General features: G+C 53.4%; 1 protein-coding gene across 3 annotated transcripts in view; it reads left to right on the forward strand.

Moving 5' to 3' along the window:
• CPNE5 (copine 5) overlaps positions 1 to 17,104 on the forward strand; it is a 102,377-nt gene that overhangs the window by 80,849 nt on the left and 4,424 nt on the right. For all 3 annotated transcript variants that reach the window (XM_017522587.2, XM_017522584.2, XM_017522585.2), the window contains 5 exons: positions 5,171 to 5,224; positions 8,649 to 8,710; positions 13,750 to 13,796; positions 15,728 to 15,909; positions 16,813 to 16,940. In XM_017522587.2, coding sequence (XP_017378076.1) covers positions 5,171 to 5,224; positions 8,649 to 8,710; positions 13,750 to 13,796; positions 15,728 to 15,909; positions 16,813 to 16,940 — 473 coding nt within the window. The remainder of the gene's footprint in view (positions 1 to 5,170; positions 5,225 to 8,648; positions 8,711 to 13,749; positions 13,797 to 15,727; positions 15,910 to 16,812; positions 16,941 to 17,104) is intronic.

Below are 17,104 nucleotides of genomic sequence, written 5' to 3' on the forward strand. Positions count from 1 at the left end.
CCGTGTGCCCAGAGACTCCCATTTTACAACCATCCTACCATCCTGGCACCGTGTGCCCAGAGACTCCCATTTTACAACCATCCTACCATCCTGGCCCTGTCGTCATGCTAGTGGCCCCTCAGCCAGCCAAGCTGAAGAGCTGGCTTTGAGCTCCATCGCTGAATCCAATTCCCATGTTACCTCCACTCCCTTGCCATGTATCTTGGTCCTGAGTGGGCAGGTCTTGTGTCCCAAGTAGACTTCCCAAGGGCCCTTTCTGTTGCCTCCTCTCACTGGCCAGGGCACTGCCGGGCACACTGTAGGTGCGTTACACATTCGCATGCGGAATGAGATTGAACATGGCTGTTGTGAAGACGGAGTGTGGATTAATTTATTTGAAAAGCCTCTAATACAGTACATTGCTTTGTTTTCTGCATCTGCAAAGAGAGAAGCTGTTTTTGTCCCCCCTCCTCCACCCCACCCCAGACAGAGAGAAGCAGACTCCACAGTTCTCTGGCCTCCTTTGAGGAGTAAATTTAGGGAGGTGAAGGGAAGGGGTCAGATCGCCCGGAGCTTGGCTTCTAAAGGTGCTTGACAGGCCCAGGAGGAGCCGTTTCTCTCGGGCTATGAGCAGAAAGCATTCGATTGACTTGTTTTCTCAGTTGTTGATCTCTGCTTCTTTGTAATCAACAAGAGAAACTGCCACGCTGGGAGGCAGAAGCACTGTCTTCACACATCGGAAGGCCTTCAGGTGGAAAAGGAGCTCCGCTCTGGCAGTCCCAGGAGGAGGCCAGTCAGGGCAGGAAGGCCTTGCTAGAATCAGAACTGCCGGAAGAGGGAAGAGGCTTCAGCTAGTTAAGACCCATGCCTCGGGCCCTGGCGTCGCTCCGGTGTCACACTCCCACATCCAGCTGTCTACTGGCCCCTCCTGGGGCTCAACCTTCCAAAACTGAATGCATTCGCTCAACCTCCCTCAGCACTCCCGTCTTCCTGGCAGCCTGGCTTCATCTCGAATATTCCCATCACGGGGGCTCAGGGCACCTTGGGAGTCCCCCATCCCTCACTCCATATCCAGTCCACAACCGAACACTGCCCTTCTACCACCTACGTTTGCAGCATCATTCCCTCCTTCATCTCAGTCCCCCACCCCCCACCGCCCCCCCCCCCCCCCCCCCCCCCCCCCCCCCCCCCCCCCCCCCCCCCCCCCCCCCCCCCCCCCCCCCCCATCCTCTCCTGTGCACGGGGCTTTGCCATAGCCTCCTCACAGCCTCCTTGCTTCCTTCTGTCCCCTGCCCAGTAACCAGAGTACTCCACCAAAATGGTGATCTGACCACATCGCTCCCCTGCTTAAAGCCTGTCTCGGGTGTTCCACCCACCACCTCAGCCTGGTTCGCTCACGGGAGGTGGGGGGAGATAGTGAAAGATGCTCCCACCCCAGCTGAGATCCACTGACCCTCAGGGTGAAGTCCAGGCTCCTTCATTCAGGACGCTGTTTCCCCAGCCAGCCACCTGCAATCTGTGCGTGCATGTTTTTTGTTTGCTTGGTTTTTTTGAGATGGAGTCTCTTCTCACCCAGGCTGGAGTGCAGTGGCATAATCTTGGCTCACTGCAACCTCCGCCTCCGCCTCCAGGCTCTAGCTATCCTCCCACCTCAGTCTCCCAAGTGGCTGGGACCAGAGGCATATACCACCACCCTGGCTAATTTTTTTGTATTTTTGGTAGAGACGGGGTTTTGCCATGTTGCCCAGGCTGGCCTCTGACTCCTGAGCTCAGGCGAGCCATCCGCCTCGGCTTCCCAAAGTGCTGGGATTTTAGGGGTGAGCTGTGCATGTAAATAGAAACACACATCACTTGCCTTTGGAGACCCCTGGAGCTGGCCCCGGCCCCTTCCCTCTGCCCATTCCCACTTTCAGCCCGTCCTGCCACCTGAGGCTCTCTGAACCTCTGTGCTGTCTCAGCCTCCAGCTAGATTCACATGGGTGCCTCCACCTGGAACTCCCTCCTGTCTTCTCCTGGGTAGGAGCTGTTGGTCTGCGGAGCCTCCATGTGGCTGTTCCCCTCCAGGAAGCTGTGTCCACCTGCACACTCACTCCACCCCAGAACCTGGGGCGACACTTCTCAGTGCTCCTGGAGTCCCCTCTGGCTATTTCTTGTTTGTGACACTACCCACCCCCTCAAAGACCATGGGGTCCTCAGAGTGGGGGCTGCATTGCTCTCGCTGCTGCATCCTCAGAGCCAGCACAGCTCCTGGGCCCTAAGAGCCCCTCATTTCTCCCCTCATCCCACTGCGCACAGGAGGGTGGACTCCAGAACTGTCCTGTCCCTGCTTCACCACCAAGGAGAGGGAAAGGAGGTGGCTTAGCGACAGCACGGCTTCTGGACTGGCCCCTAGGTGGCACTGGCCCTCTGCATGGGATTCACCATGGCAGGGCGGGAGAGGCTGACGCTGGGGGCATGAAACCTCGGGGATCTGAGAACAGAACATTGCTTTAACACTAAAGCAGTTATATTGGAGAGTGGAAATGTGGAATACAGGCCAATTTAAAGATAGCGTAGAAGGCTTAGAAGAAATGTGCTTGTAGCCAAATCTTTGGTTACACTCAGGACTCCAGCTTCCTTCTCCTCAGCTGGGAGGGCTGGAGCAACAGTTTGAGATGCTCTCCATTCCCATAGTTCAACACCCTCAAGGGACAGATTGGGAAACTGAGGCACTGTGCAGCACCGGGGCTGCCATTTTGCCTTCATCTTAACAACTTGCCTGGTAGGCTGTTTTTCCGTGAACATGTGTGTGAGCGCCGCACCATCTGGGTAGCCCCATGGAGGGGCGTCCTCCAGTGCTAAAAGAGAGTGCTCTCGTCTCTCCCAGGCTCCTCCCATCTCACCCAGGCCCTTGGTTTCTATCTGCACAGCTTGCCAGCCCTCCCACATGAACTTCCCACCTGTGCCCCAGACCCAGCTCCACCTTCCGTCTGTGTCTACCTGGTCACCCCAATCCCTCCCTCTCTCAAACCGCTATAGCCGTCCCCAGGGCCCAAGAGGCATGGGCACTTCTTGACAGTGCTGTTCTGACCATCGCTGAGCACCTGTCCCAATCTCCCCGAGTCCTCATGCCTCTCAGATGGACAATGGTAGCAGTAATGGTAGTAGTAGCAATTTTTAAAAACAATGACTGAGACTGGGTGTGGTGGCTGCACCTCCCAGCACACTGGGAGGCTGAGGCAGGAGGATCGCTTGAGCCCAAGAGTTTGAGACCAGCCTGGGTAACATGGTGAGAGCCTACCTCTACCAAAAAAAAAAAAATAGCCAGGCATGGTGGCATGTGCCTGTGGTCCCAGCTACCTGGGAGGATTGCTTGAGCCCAGGAGGTCAAGGCTGCAATGAGCTATGATCCCACCACTGCACTCCAGCCTGGACAATAGAGCAAGAGCCTGTTTAAGAAAAAAGCAACAGACACTTTTAGATAATACTTACTACATTCCAAGCCCTGTTCTAGTCACTTTGCTCGTATAGGCCTATTTAATCTCAAACCTTTCTGGGAGGCAGGTGCTTTTAATTCCCGTTTTACAGATGAGGAGACTGAGGCACACTGAGGCCAAGTAACCTGCCTAAGGTCACACAGCTATTATTAGGTGACAGAACCAGGCAAATATTTCCTGGATGTGCCTGTTCCTCCCCTCATACTCCCCTCTACCAGGCCCCAGCATCCTAGATCCTGCTCTGATTTTGTCTCCCACCAGCTTGAGGGTCATCCAAGTTCCCTGCAGGCTGCTCGCTGGGTGACATTTATACATTTTTCACTGGGCACTCAAGGCTTTCCTCCAGCCCGCCCAACTTACTCTTCCACCCTGTGGTTCCGCCATCAAACCGGGCCTGGGTTCTGTGCATTTTTCCAACAGCGTTTTCTCTGACATCCATCTCTCCCTGCCCAGAGCCTTCCTGTCCCTCTAAGTCTGCCTTCAAGACTGCCTGCTCCAGGGAGCCTTTGCTGACACTCCCACCTACAGCGGTCTTTCCTTCCTCCAACTCCCCTGATACTTCCGTGATCCCCCTTTTTCCATGGCCCTAGTCACTTTTTGCTCTGAGGACATATCTTCTCTCTCCAACGGAAGTGATGATTCCAAGGGAGAAGAAATATGTGTTTCCACCCACCCCATTAACTGTGTGTGAAAGGGATGTGTTTGTGTCTGTTATCAAGGTGGCACCCAAGTATGCACCACTGGCCTGGGGGCAGGAAACCGGGTTTCTAATCCTGTCACTACCCAGAGGGCTGTGTGACCTTAGGCAAATCACTTGGTGTCTCTGTGCTTTAGTTTCCTTCTTTCAGGAAATAGATAGCGATAGTCACTCAGGCAGAAGGGACCACAGTAAAGATCGGCCGACGGGCTCTGCGGGAGCAAAGACAGGGAAAAGGGAAATGCGTTCGTCAGAAACTGACAGGCCGCACAGGAGGTGTGAAAATTGCCTCACTTTGTTTGATGGGACATTAGGGAAAAGTGCCTAGACTCCCCTTATTAAAAACAAAACAAAGAAAAAGTGAGGAGGGTCAAATGAAAATACAAAGACAGTAATTGCGGAAGTCTCGTGGGGGCGCCTCGGGGCCAGGCGGCTCTCATCACTCAGCCCACTCTCGGCCTTGGCGCTATGGCATTCGGGACTGTGCCACTCTGTGCTGTGGGAGGCTGTCCTGTATACTGTGGGGTTTTTAGCAGCACCCCTGGCCTCTACCCTCTCCCTCAGTTGGGAAAACCAAAACTGTCTCCAGACGTTACCAAATGTTGCTGGGGGTAAAATCGCCCCTGATTGAGACATCTGAGTTAGCCACTAACAAGTCTGTTCTGAGCACCTACTCTGAGCTGTCTGACACAGGTCTGGTTTGGAAGTTAAAGCTAAAGAGGTTCATGCTGCTAAGTCAGAGGGGTGGTTATGGACTGGGAGCCTCAGAGGCACCGGGAAGCCCTTGGTTGATGGTGGGACCCTGGGTCTGATCGGAGAACCCAGTTGTGTAAATCAGACTCAATACCAGTCTCCTACAAAACCTCCCTAAACCCTACTGTCCTGGCCCCTGTGATCTTCACACCCACCCTCTAATGGGGCTGGGCTAGGACCACACCCAGGGGCCAGCAGAAGCCCTCAGGACCCAGCCCTGACTCCCCGGAAGCACACCTTACCTGGTAACTGGTTTTTCCTGCAGGTGGTAAACCCGAAAAAGAAAATGAAGAAAAAGAAATACGTGAATTCTGGCACAGTGAGTAGCCACCCCCTCTCTGCAGCCAGGCGTAGACATTCTGAGCCCCCAGCTAGGTCTGGTATCAGGGAGGCCTGTGTGTCTGTGTGTGTGCACGGGCAGAGTGTGGGAGTCAGACGGGAAGAGGGCTGCATGGGGTGGGGAGGGGTGGGGCAGATGGAGCAACAGCCAGGGGAGGGAGTTGACTTGGAGACCACACAACAGGCGCTGGCTGCATCTAGCATGAGGAATCACAGAAACACCCACGGGACTTCCTGCAGGAAGGAAGAGGAAGAGAAAGCGTATTTATTGGTCCCCTCCTCTGGGAAATTCCCCATGTAGGTGCTTTTCACAGGTTGCAACCCTGAGAGGCAGATATTATCATCCCCTAGTCATGAAAGAGGAAACCAAGTTTGCAAGCAGGAAGGTGACTCAGCCAAGGTCACGCAGCTAGAAGGTGGAGGAGCTGGGAGTCAGCATGACATCTCATTCCAGAGCTGGCAGCCGCTTCGGGCACTGCCCCTGCTCACCTGTGACCTTCCGGGGATGACACAGTGGCCCAGTGGCTTCTGGGGGTTGGTCTTCAGAACATTCATATGTTTATTCAACAAATATTTACTGAGTGCTACTTTGTGCCACCCACTTGTTTTCAGATACAGCTGGAAAGAAGAGAGACCCAAATCCCTGGTGCTTATACTCTAGTGGGGGGAGACAGGACACACACACACACACACACACACACACACACACACACACCTGTGTGTGTCAGTTGATTATGCATGCTATGGAAAAAGTATAAAGAGTAAAGGGACAGGCAATGGAGGAAGTACTGAGGCTACTGGGGAAAGGGAATTCCAGCATTCCTGCTGTAGAGAATAGCATGTGCAAAGGCCCTGGGGTGGAGCTCACAGTGCATTTCTAATACAAGCCACTGTCTTTTTGGGGGCAGACACACCCAAGTTCATCCTCTCTGTGTTCCTTCCTCACTCTAGAGGCCGATGGCTAGTGCAGCCAAGTCTGGTCGTTTGAGTCAGGCAGACTGCATCTCCAGACCTGGAAGAGGTCTTCAGGAGCTCTGGGGTTCCTTTGAAGAACCTTATTTTCTCTGTCTGTCAAGTGGGACTAATAAATCATTCTTACCTTGCCACTGCACAGGGTGGCTGTGACAGACACATGGGAGATGCAGACTTGTGAACTGTGAAATTACTCTGCTCATTCAAAGGGAACTGAACACCACCTTTTTTGATTTGATTGTAACTGCTTAGCACATTGGGGCTTGGAGTCATATTTCCTTTGTCCAAGGCTGCGGTGTTTCTTAGTGGGGATGCTGTCAGCGTCTGGGAGGAAAATTCTTCACCTCGCAGGATGTTTCGCACCCCTGGCCACTGCCCATAGCTACCAGTAGAGCCCCCAGTCATTATGAGAGCCCCCTAAACTCTCCCACATTCCTCTAGGGAAGGTAGCACCTTCCCCAGCTGGGAATAAGAAGATTCAAAGACCACTAATCTCATCCAGCCTTCTTACTTTAGAGATGAAGGAACTATGGCCTAAAGAGGGCATGCTATTTGTCCCAGGTCACACAGTGAGTTAGAGACACAGCAGGTCTAGGCCCAAGTCTCTTGACTTTTCTCTGGCATTTCCTCATCTTCACCACTAAGAAATCACCCAGGATGCAAGAAAGCTTGCTAAAATACGGATGTCCAGGCCAGTTCCCTGGGATTCCACTTTAGGAGGCCCAGGAATCTGTGTTTAGTGCTTTTTTTTTTTCTTTTTGAGATGGAGTTTCCTTCTTGTTGTCCAGGCTGGAGTGCAATGGCGCAACCTTGGCTCCCTGCAACCTCCACCTCCCGGGTTCAATCGATTCTCCTGCCTCAGTCTCCCTAGTAGCTGGGATTACAGGCGGATGCCACGACGCCAAGTTAATTTTTGTATTTTTAGTAGAGACGGGGTTTCACCATGTTGGTCAAGACTGGTGTCAAACTCCTGACCTCAGGTGATCCGCCCGCCTCGACCTTCCAAAGTGCTGGGATTACAAGTGTGAGCCACTGCGCCCAGCCTGTTTAGTGCTTTTCATAACTTATGGTGCTCGGAATCTCCTGGGGATCTTGTTGAAATGCCAACAATCTGCATTTCTGCGTTTCTGCCTGGCATCAAGGTGATGCTGATGCGGCTGGTCTAGGGACACTATACCTTGAGTAGGGGAAAGTCTGCTTTCACCCTGCAAGTCCCTGAGTGAATCATATCGTCAGGGCAATCAGGGCATTGCTTCATCCTGGGGGTTAGAATGGGGAGTGGTCAACTTGGCTGCAGATTAGACTTACGTGAAAAGCTAACGAAAGATCTCTGAGACTTTCATGTAGCCCCAGAAACTCTGCTATTATGGGTCTGGGATGCAGGATGATCTAAGAGCACCCCAGGGCATCTCATGATCATCGATCAGGGTTGAAGCCACGCCATGGTCCACGCCTAGTGAGTCTGAGCTGCCACACTTGGAAGGAAGCCCATGGTTCATCCAGGTGCCTAACACCTTAACCATAGTAGGTGGGGGTCTTACTGCCAAGTAAGGGTGGTGGTCTCACCTGGCCCTCCCAGTGAGCCTATAAAAATGGCTGAATCTGCAGGAATCAGAGGCTCCCAAACTACTAGAGAGGAGTTGTCTTACGCAGGTAAAATATCAGGTCCTCTGCCCTATTTGCCTCATTTAATTGCTTTAGGATGTCAGGCTTTCATTTGTCTCCTTGATTCTAAATTGTTATGATAATGAGCTGCCAGGTACCTGCCTGTCTTGGCAAAGCCAATGCTAACATCGCCAGGGTATAGGTGAAAAGGCTCTGCTTGGGGGAGGGCGCCTGGGGTGGTCAGTTACCTCTGGGGAAAGGATGGACTGCTTAGGAGGGAGGGTCTTGGGTCTGAGAGGGATGAGATGGGACCAGTAAGATTTAAGATAAACACAGCCCAGAGAGGCACATTTCAGGACCAGTAGCTTGAGGCACATAGAAGTGTGAAGCTTGTAGGCATTGGGAGGTTGTTAGGCCTGTGTTGGGGGGCCCTTGCCCTCCACACCCCACCCCAGGGCCCTGGGGCTGGAGAGTCACTGCCCACTTAGAGGAAACTAATGCCCTTGGCTTTTAGCGCTGCTCCACTGACAGATGGGACCTTTCCATTAAGGTGAAGAGTATGCAGGCTCTAAAGTCAGACACACCCTGGTTTCAGATCTGTCTGCCCTGGCCGTGTCCTTGGGCACATTGCATCACCTCTTTGAGTTTCAGTTCCCTTGGCTATAAAGTGGGGATAAGAATAGTACTTCGTGGGGTGGTGTGGGCAGAGCATTCAGTCATGCATGCAAAACTGCACGTGCCAAGGGTTCTGTCAAGTCAGCTCGAACCGTAACCCGTCTCCGCCAGCCCCACGCTCCCCGCTGACCAAGCTCCCTTTTGTTTTCAAGGTCACCCTGCTTTCCTTTGCTGTGGAGTCAGAATGCACCTTCCTTGACTACATCAAAGGAGGGTGAGAAGAGATACAGCCAATTTCGTGGGCCTTGGGGAGAGGGCAAGGGCCCCACACACCGACAGGACCAGCTCTGGCCCCACCCTGGCCTCTTTGAAGCCCTGGTTGAAGGCTGTGGTGCTGGGCTCTGAGCAAACCCTGGTGTCTGGGCTGAGACAACTCACCCAGAGCCCTCCACGTCCCCAGATCCCAAGCAGCTTGGAGGGAACTCCTGAGCCAAGGAGGCTGGCCCGGGTCATGTCAGGTCCCTATGCAGACACAGGACCTGGAGCTGTGTGGACTCCCTGGTAGACAGCCAAGGGTTTGGGAAGGTGGAAAGAGCCCTGGAATAGGAGTCAGGAGGCCCAGGCTCCAGGCCTCTCTTGGCCATTAATTTGCTGGATTCCTTTGGGCAAGTCCTTTTCCCTCTCTGGGTATCAGTTTCCTCCTCTGTACACAAAGAGAACGGAGTGAATAGGTAAGTGTTAAGGTTCCTTCCAGCTCGGAGCTTCTGACAACCTCTGATCTGTCTGGTTGGGGGAGGGGGCAGACTCACTGTTATCAGGGCCCTGTAAGGGCAGCAGGATTGCGAATAAGCCAGGGGTTGGTTCTGGGGCCAGCAGATGGTCAAACATGAGTTTAAGGAGCAGAAGGAACCAGCAGGGACAGTGTCTAGGCCCAGACAGATAGGGGAGCCAGGAGGCTCCAGCCAGCAGCTCATGGAAAGGGCCTGACTGTGAGGGTAGAGCCTGCCCGGCGTGCTCCCTGCCAGGATAGGTGCCAGGTCAGGGCGTGGGCAGCCAAGAGCCCTCAGGTGAGTGACTGCACCTGTCTGGAAAGGAGACAGGCAGGAGCAGCTGCCAAAGGCTCATCCCAGCCAAGCAGGCCCTCGGCTGCCTGGTTCTCCAGGGCAGAGGGAGAAGCTGGGGCCTGGGAAGCCACACTCACTTTCCCATGACACCACTCCCTGCTGCCTTGAAATTTCAGTCTCAAGGCCGCAAGCTCTCCTCCTGCCCACTGAGCACACGCCCTGCCTCCAGTCACCCAGGGGCTCCTCTGCCCCTAGCTGCCCCTCCTCTGAGCTGACGCCAGACCCCACCCTTGTACTCTTCCCCCATCAAAACTGCTTCTCTCTCGGTCCCATTAAGCAGCCATCCCTTACAGTGCACAGCACCTGGTAACTCTCCTACTGCCTGGAGTCCTCTGGATGCTCTGCCCCCAGCCAGCAGAAGACGGGAAAGAGGGTGGGGATGACTGTCTTTGGCCAGCAGTCATCCTGTTTATTTATATTTTTTTGAGACAGAGTCTCGCTGTGTCACCCAGGCTGGAGTGCAGTGGTGCAATCTCGGCTCACTGCAACTTCCGCCTCCCAGGTTCAAGTGATTCTCCTGCCTCAGCCTACCGAGTAGAGTAGCTGGAGCTACAGGCAGGTGCCACCATGCCCGGCTAATTTTTGTATATTTAGTAGAGATGGGCTTTCACCATGTTGCCCAGGCTGGTCTCGAACTCCTGACCTCAGCTGATCCGCCTGCCTCGGCCTCCCAAAGTGCTGAGATTACAGGCGTGAGCCACCACACCCAGCCCATCCTGTTTATTTTTCTCATTTGCTTAGTGCCCCCAACTTACAGAACACAGTGGGTAGGATCAGGACAGTTATCCCCATTTTACAGAACGTGCCTGAAGCCACACACCTAGATGGTGGCAGGGTTCCTTCCTTCGTAACATGCTGCATTTCACTCTGTAGTAATGAATCACTCTAGCCTGCCTGACTTGCTGTTAGCAGGTGGGGTGGGATAAAAATGGAGACCAATGAGTTAAAGGGCTAGGTGCTATGAGGTTTCATCGAAAAGGAGCCCTCAGAGGCTGAGCAAAGCTGGCAAAGCCGGTGCTGCTCGTACTGGGCAGGTTACAGCCCCAGAGCCAGCCCTCTCTTTAAACTCTCCAGAAGGCCGGGCGTGGTGGCTCATGCCTGTAATCCCAGCACTTTGGGAGGCTGAGGCGGGTGGATCATGAGGTCAAGAGATCAAGACCAAACTGGCCAACATTTTCTACTAAAAATAGAAAAATTAGCTGGGAATGATGGCACATGCCTGTAGTCCCAGCTGCTCGGGAGGCTGAGGCAGGAGAATCACTTGCACCCGAGGCCGAGGCTGCAGTGAGCCAAGATCTCAACACTGCATTCCAGTCTGGCCACGGAGTGAGTCTCTGTTTCAGAAAAACAAACAAACAAAAAACAAATCTCTGGAGAGCCTGAGTGAGGCAGCTGGCTCCAGGGACCGAAAGCCTGGCATGCATGCCCAGGCAGAAGCTGATGTCTAGGGACCCTCTCCTCCCTGGCCTCCCTCATCTGCCCACCTGGACCCAAGAGGAAGGGTATGAGTACCTTGGCCCCGCTGTCAAGAGGAGGAGCTGATTGCTCAGCAGCCCGTGTTGTACCCTTAAGCAGAAGAGACTGGCTCCTGTGAGTAATTTTCCCACAAGAGTATCTGCTTCCCAGTTGCTTCCTTTCCTGAGGCTTTTCAGAACCGAGAGCAGGGGAGGACTAGTTAGAGTAAGGCCTGCCTTTCCCCTCACCCTGTATGTGGAAGAGCCAGTCCAACAGTGCTCCTCGGGTATAGTCCGGCAGGCCAGAATCATCTTCCCAAGAGTGGCCTTGGGAGCAGGACTTTGACCCTCCAAATGTCTCCCTACTTCTAACAAAGACATGTGTTCTATATTCCACACTGAAAGATGACAGTGAACAGGAGATGAATATGGTAGATCATCTGCTGTAACACATAATCCCCTAAACTCAAGCCTTAATACAAATAAAGGTCTGTTTTCATCTATGGGTTGGCAGGGTTGGGTGGGGAGATGATCCACACAGTCATTCAGGGACCCAGGCTCTTGCTAGCTTGTGGCTCCTTCTATCCTACTGCCTAGAGTCCTCTGGATGCTCTGCCCCTAGCCAGCAGAAGAGGAAAAGAAGGTGGGGATGACTGTCTGTGGCCAACAGACCTTGGCTTGGGTCTCCTGCTAACCATGTCCTTGACATTTTCCTTGGGGTGAGCATTCCATAAGCAGCAGCTCAGCTGTGATCAGGTGGTTTCTGTTAGGGTCCTACTGCTAAATGCAAGTAAGGTAAGGCCTACCTGATCTTATATCATGAGCAGCCCCGACTGAGAATTACTAGAACAGAGTTTCCCTGAGTGTGCTTCCAGCCTCCTGTCCTCAGAATCCCTGGATGAAGGCAATGGATGTTTGTTTAAGAGGCAGATTCTGGGCGCCACTCCAGACCAACTCAATTGGCATTTCTGGGGTGGAGCCTGGAATCTTCTTAAGCAAGCACCTGTGGTGATTCTATGCTCACTGCTGCATGAGAACTGTAGGATTAGACTTTATCAGGGACTCGTGTCTGTCAGCTTTGTTCTGTCTGGACCTGACACAGACCCTACAGCAAGCCCTCAGAGAATCTCAACCCTGAATCTGAATCCTCAAAACCTTTTTATTATAGAAAATTTCAAACACATGCAAATGTGGAGAAAAGGTATAATCAACCCCCAAGTACCCTTCACCCAGCTTCAGCCACTACCGCGTCATAGCCAGTCTTGTTTTATGCACTCTCCCCTTCATCCAGTCATTCATCATTCTTTGTTATTTTAGTGGGTTTTTTTTTAAGGTCTCACTATATTGTTCAGGGTGGCCTTGAACTCCTCAGCTCAATCGATACGCCCACCTCAGCCTCCCAATATCCAATTTGAAGCAAATCCCAGCCATCATATTTTATCCCCAAATGCTTTAGCATGTCTCTCTAAAACATAAGGACTATCTCTTTGTAGAACATGACCGCAATACCATAACCACACCTAAAAAATGAACAGTTCCTTAATACAAAATATCTAGTGAGTGTTCACATCTCCCAATTATCTTATAAAGTATTAAAATTGGTTTGTTTGAATTAGAAATCCAGGCAAGAGCCATATGCTGTGATTGGGGGGTTGGTCTCTTAATTCTCTTTTCATCTGTTCATTCCCCCAGCCACCTGAATGGCTTGCTAACACAGATTCCTGTACCCCACCAAGAGAGTGTAATATTTAACCAGTTGTGGTGACTCACACCTGTAATCCCAGCACTTTGGGAGGCTGAGGCAGGAGGATTGCTTTTGCCCAGGAGTTCAAGACCAGGCTGGCCAACATAATGAGACCGCATCTCTACAAAAAGAAAAAAAAAGCTAGCCAGGTGTGGTGGTATGTGCCTGGGGTCCCGGCTACTCAGGAGGATGAGGTGGGAAGTCTGCTTGAGCCCAGGAGGTTGAGGCTGAAGTGAGCTGTGATCACGACACTGTGTTTCAGCTTGGGTGACAGAGCGATACCACTTTTCAAAAAAAAAAAAAAAAAAGGGACTCTAAGATTCGGGAGAGCTAGATGGAGCCTGAGAGGCCCAGAATGTTCCCAGGAGATAGCGCTGTTGCTGACTCTGATAGGGCATCTACAGAGTTTCCCAAAGACTGGGTATTGCTGGCCACATCTCCTGTGGTGTCATTTAATGTGTTCCTCTGTCCCCTGTATTTCATGTAAACCGACTAGATAGCTCTGGAACCTCAATCAGAATCAGGTTCAATTTTTTGGTAAGACAACTTCATGGGTGGTATTTTATTCTTTCTTTAGGAGATGCATAATGTCTATTTGACTCTCTCTTTTGTCAGATGAATTTTCATCCTGAATCTCACTTTGAGCCAGCAATCCAATGAGACCCAATCTCACCCACCCTACTCAGGCGGGCCTGGGGGTAGGGTTTGTGGAGGAAATGAATGATCGCAGCCACACGCTCACACAGAACACAGTCATCTTCAAAGAGCTATCCTACTGCCTAACTCTTCTGATGCACATTAATTCTTTTAGAGGGGCATGGCTGGCATTACTGTCCCAGCTCTCCAGAACTGGAAAGAGATGAGTGACTTCACCAAGGCTACATATCTGGCGAGCAGTGGGGCCAGGGTGACGGCCAGAGCCCAGCATTGTCCCCCGTCCCACAGCCCTGCCTCCCTCCAGGTGACTCCCCTGCTGTTCTCCCTCTTCTAGGACCCAGATCAACTTCACTGTGGCCATTGATTTCACCGCCTCCAATGGTAAGTTGGGGGATGGGCAGAGGAGCAGGGTGGGAGGAGAGGGCTTTTAAGGGTTGTGGTGTCTGGCCCTGGCTGGGAGCCACAATCCTCATACTCTCTGGCCTCTTCCTCACCAAAGAGGAGGTATCTAGGTCTGGAGAATGAAAGATACAACCAAGATGGCAGAGGTAATCCCACATTGGACCACTGACATAAATCTGGGCTCTGAACTATAGCCCCGCCCTTGAGGAACACCCAGTCTCCTGGGGGATGGGATTGTGGGACTGTGTGTACTTTGGGTCTATGGAGAGCCCTGGAGGAACAATGTTTCCCTGGGTTCAAATCCCAGCTCCTCTGTGCGGTCCACCCCACAGGCTAGAGTGAGAACCAGAGCCAAGACGGAGCCCTGTGGTCCTCAGGGAGGCAGGATCCAGCCCAGGGACCCCAGTCCTTATCTGGCTGGACTTATCTGTCCTGGCTTCCTTCCCTCTGCCCAATTTCTCCAGTGTCAGCCTGTGGCTGAGTCACTAGGAGGAATCACCATGCCAGATTTTACATCACAACCTTCCTTGGGCTCTGGACTCTATTAGGGGTGCTCAATGCTCATTTTTGTGCCAACCAGAAATGCCCAGGTCTTGCCCTCCACAGGTGCCAGGAACCCATCTTATGGCTGTAGGCACCAGCATCATAGAGCACTGGGCAGTCAGAGCTGGGAGGGGCCTTAGTAATAGTTAACACTGAGGACAGTGATCATAATAGCGGTAGCAGCTGTGTAATACTCACGTCAATCCTGTGAAGTGGGAACTATTATTGCTCTGATTTTGCAGTCAAAGAGACTAAGGTTAAGATTAAGGAACTTACCCAGGATCACGCAGTTAGACAGGATTGGTACCTTGGCAATCTGTGCTGTCCTGCCTCCCATCAAGGAACAAATAAGTTAAATACAGACTATATCAGGCTGGGCATGGTGGCTCACACCTGTAATCCCAAAACTTTGGGAGGCCGAGGCGGGTGGATCATGAGGTCAGAAGTTTAAGACCAGCCCAGCCAAGATGGTGAAACCCTGTCTCTACTAAAAACATAAAAATTGGCCAGGCATAGTGGCAGGTGCCTGTAGTCCCAGCTACTCAGGAGGCTGAGGCAGGAGAATCACTTGAACCCAGGCGGCAGAGGTTGCAGTGAGCGAGATCACGCCACTGCACTCCAGCCTGGGCAATAGAGTGAGACTCCATTTCAAAAAAAAATACAGACTCTATTAGTAGCAACGAGGACTCGGGGGGGAAATCAAGCCGGGAAGAAGGATAGGAAGGGTTGGGGGAGGCTGTAATTTTTAACAGGCTGCTTGGAGAAGGTCACGCTGAGGAGTGACACTTGAGCAGAGACCTGAAGAGGCAAGGGAGACTCTGGGCCATGTGGGCACCTGGGGAAAAGTGTCCCAGGGGGAGGGCACAGCCATCGCCAAGGTCCTGAGGTGGGAGTGGCGAGGGGCTGGTAAGGCTGGGACTGGCGAGTGGCAGGGAGGAAGTCGATGACCTGAAGGCCAGATCACGCGTGCTTTGCATGCTCTTGTGAGGACTGTGGGCTTCATTTTGGGGGAGGCGGAATTCTTGAGCGTTTTGGGCAGAGGAGAGGCATGGTCTCTCTGAGGCTGACAGGCTCAGTCACTGCTGTGCTGGGTATGGGCTGCAGGCACAAGGGCGGAAGGAAGCGGGGAGATCAGTTAGGAGACTGCTGCGTCCTATAAGCAAGAGGGTGGTGGTATGGGAAGGGGAGAGGAACAGGAGGGATTCTGGATCTGTTTTGCTGAGAGATTGAATATGGGGTATGAGAAAAAGAGAGGTGTCAAGGATTAATAAAGTTAGGGGTGCCCTTGGACACCCCCTTCTTCATTCTGAACTTGGGGTGGCTTGGAGGGTCCAGATGAGCCAAGGTTCCCATGTCCTATGTTACAGGAAACCCCTCACAGTCCACGTCCCTGCACTACATGAGCCCCTACCAGCTGAACGCCTACGCGCTGGCGCTCACCGCCGTCGGAGAGATCATCCAGCACTATGACAGCGACAAGATGTTCCCGGCCCTGGGCTTCGGGGCCAAGCTGCCCCCGGACGGCAGGGTGTCCCACGAGTTCCCGCTGGTAGGAGGTCCAGCTGGTGGGAAAGAGGACTGACCAGGCTGGGGTGTGGTGACAATCAGGGGGTGGGGGACAGTTCCCTTCTTCTGAGCCCAGGGACTTAAGGCTCAGCCCCCGTGGGGGTAGACTGCCTGCTGTGTGTAGGGGGGCTCCAGAAACCCACTCCCTGCCCTGCTCACAGATGTTGCCCCTCCACATCGGAAACTGCCTGCCCACAGCTGGCTCTGGCCTCCTCATTCCTGACAAGACACAGGTGGAGGTTTGGTCGAGCTGTGGCTGACCTACCCCTCAGGGCCCCAGAAAAGCAGGCAAGGGGGTGTGGGTTGGGTATGAGCAACTTCAGGGACTCCCCAGAGCTCCCTGAGTCAGGGCTGAGATGGGATGAGGTGGATCCCTGGGGTGATGTGGAGCATGCCATCCTCTGGGCGTCCTGGGCCCTGTGGAGGTGACTGTGCAGGCCACCCCTTTCCCAGGCTCCCACGGACTGGAGACACTCAGGCGCAACAGACGTCCCTCCCATGCCTGGGGGTGCAAGGCACTGTACTGGGTCCAGTATGCATGCGATGGATCAGCCCCAGGACCTTCCTGAGGTGCTCAGACCCAGTAGTCATTTTAGGGCAGAGTGGGTTTGCCTGAGGTTCCCTGAGGGAAGCAGCCAGGGATCTTGGGGCATCTCTGAACAGGTTCAGGGAGCAGGGCAGGGAGCAGGCTTGGATCCAGCTCACCTGAAGCACATGCTGCTTCAGGATGGGCCCTGGGAGCTCCCTCCCCTGCCTGCCACCCCACACCAGAGAAGAGCTGGGGGAGCGCAGGCCTGCAGGCCTCCCCACCTGTGCTTTCTTCCCACACATACTGTACCCCAGTCCTTCCTTCCTGGGCTCAGCCTCCCCGCCCTCTGTCCCTTAGAATGGCAACCAGGAGAACCCCTCGTGCTGTGGCATCGACGGCATCCTGGAGGCCTACCACCGCAGCCTGCGCACTGTGCAGCTCTACGGCCCCACCAACTTCGCCCCCGTGGTCACCCACGTGGCCAGGTGAGTGCCCCTGCCACCACCTCCAGGCACTCACAAGGCCTCTATTTCTATACTGGCTGCCTCTGGGTGGTGGGAAGGAGTGTCTCTTTCCATAACTTGCCTTTCAAGGAGGCCTGACCCTGAAGAGAATCCCCCATGAGCTGTCACCTCCCCACAAACTGTTC

This window comes from Cebus imitator, unplaced genomic scaffold (genome assembly GCF_001604975.1).
Source record: "Cebus imitator isolate Cc_AM_T3 unplaced genomic scaffold, Cebus_imitator-1.0 Scaffold24, whole genome shotgun sequence".
Taxonomy (NCBI): Eukaryota; Metazoa; Chordata; class Mammalia; order Primates; family Cebidae; genus Cebus; species Cebus imitator.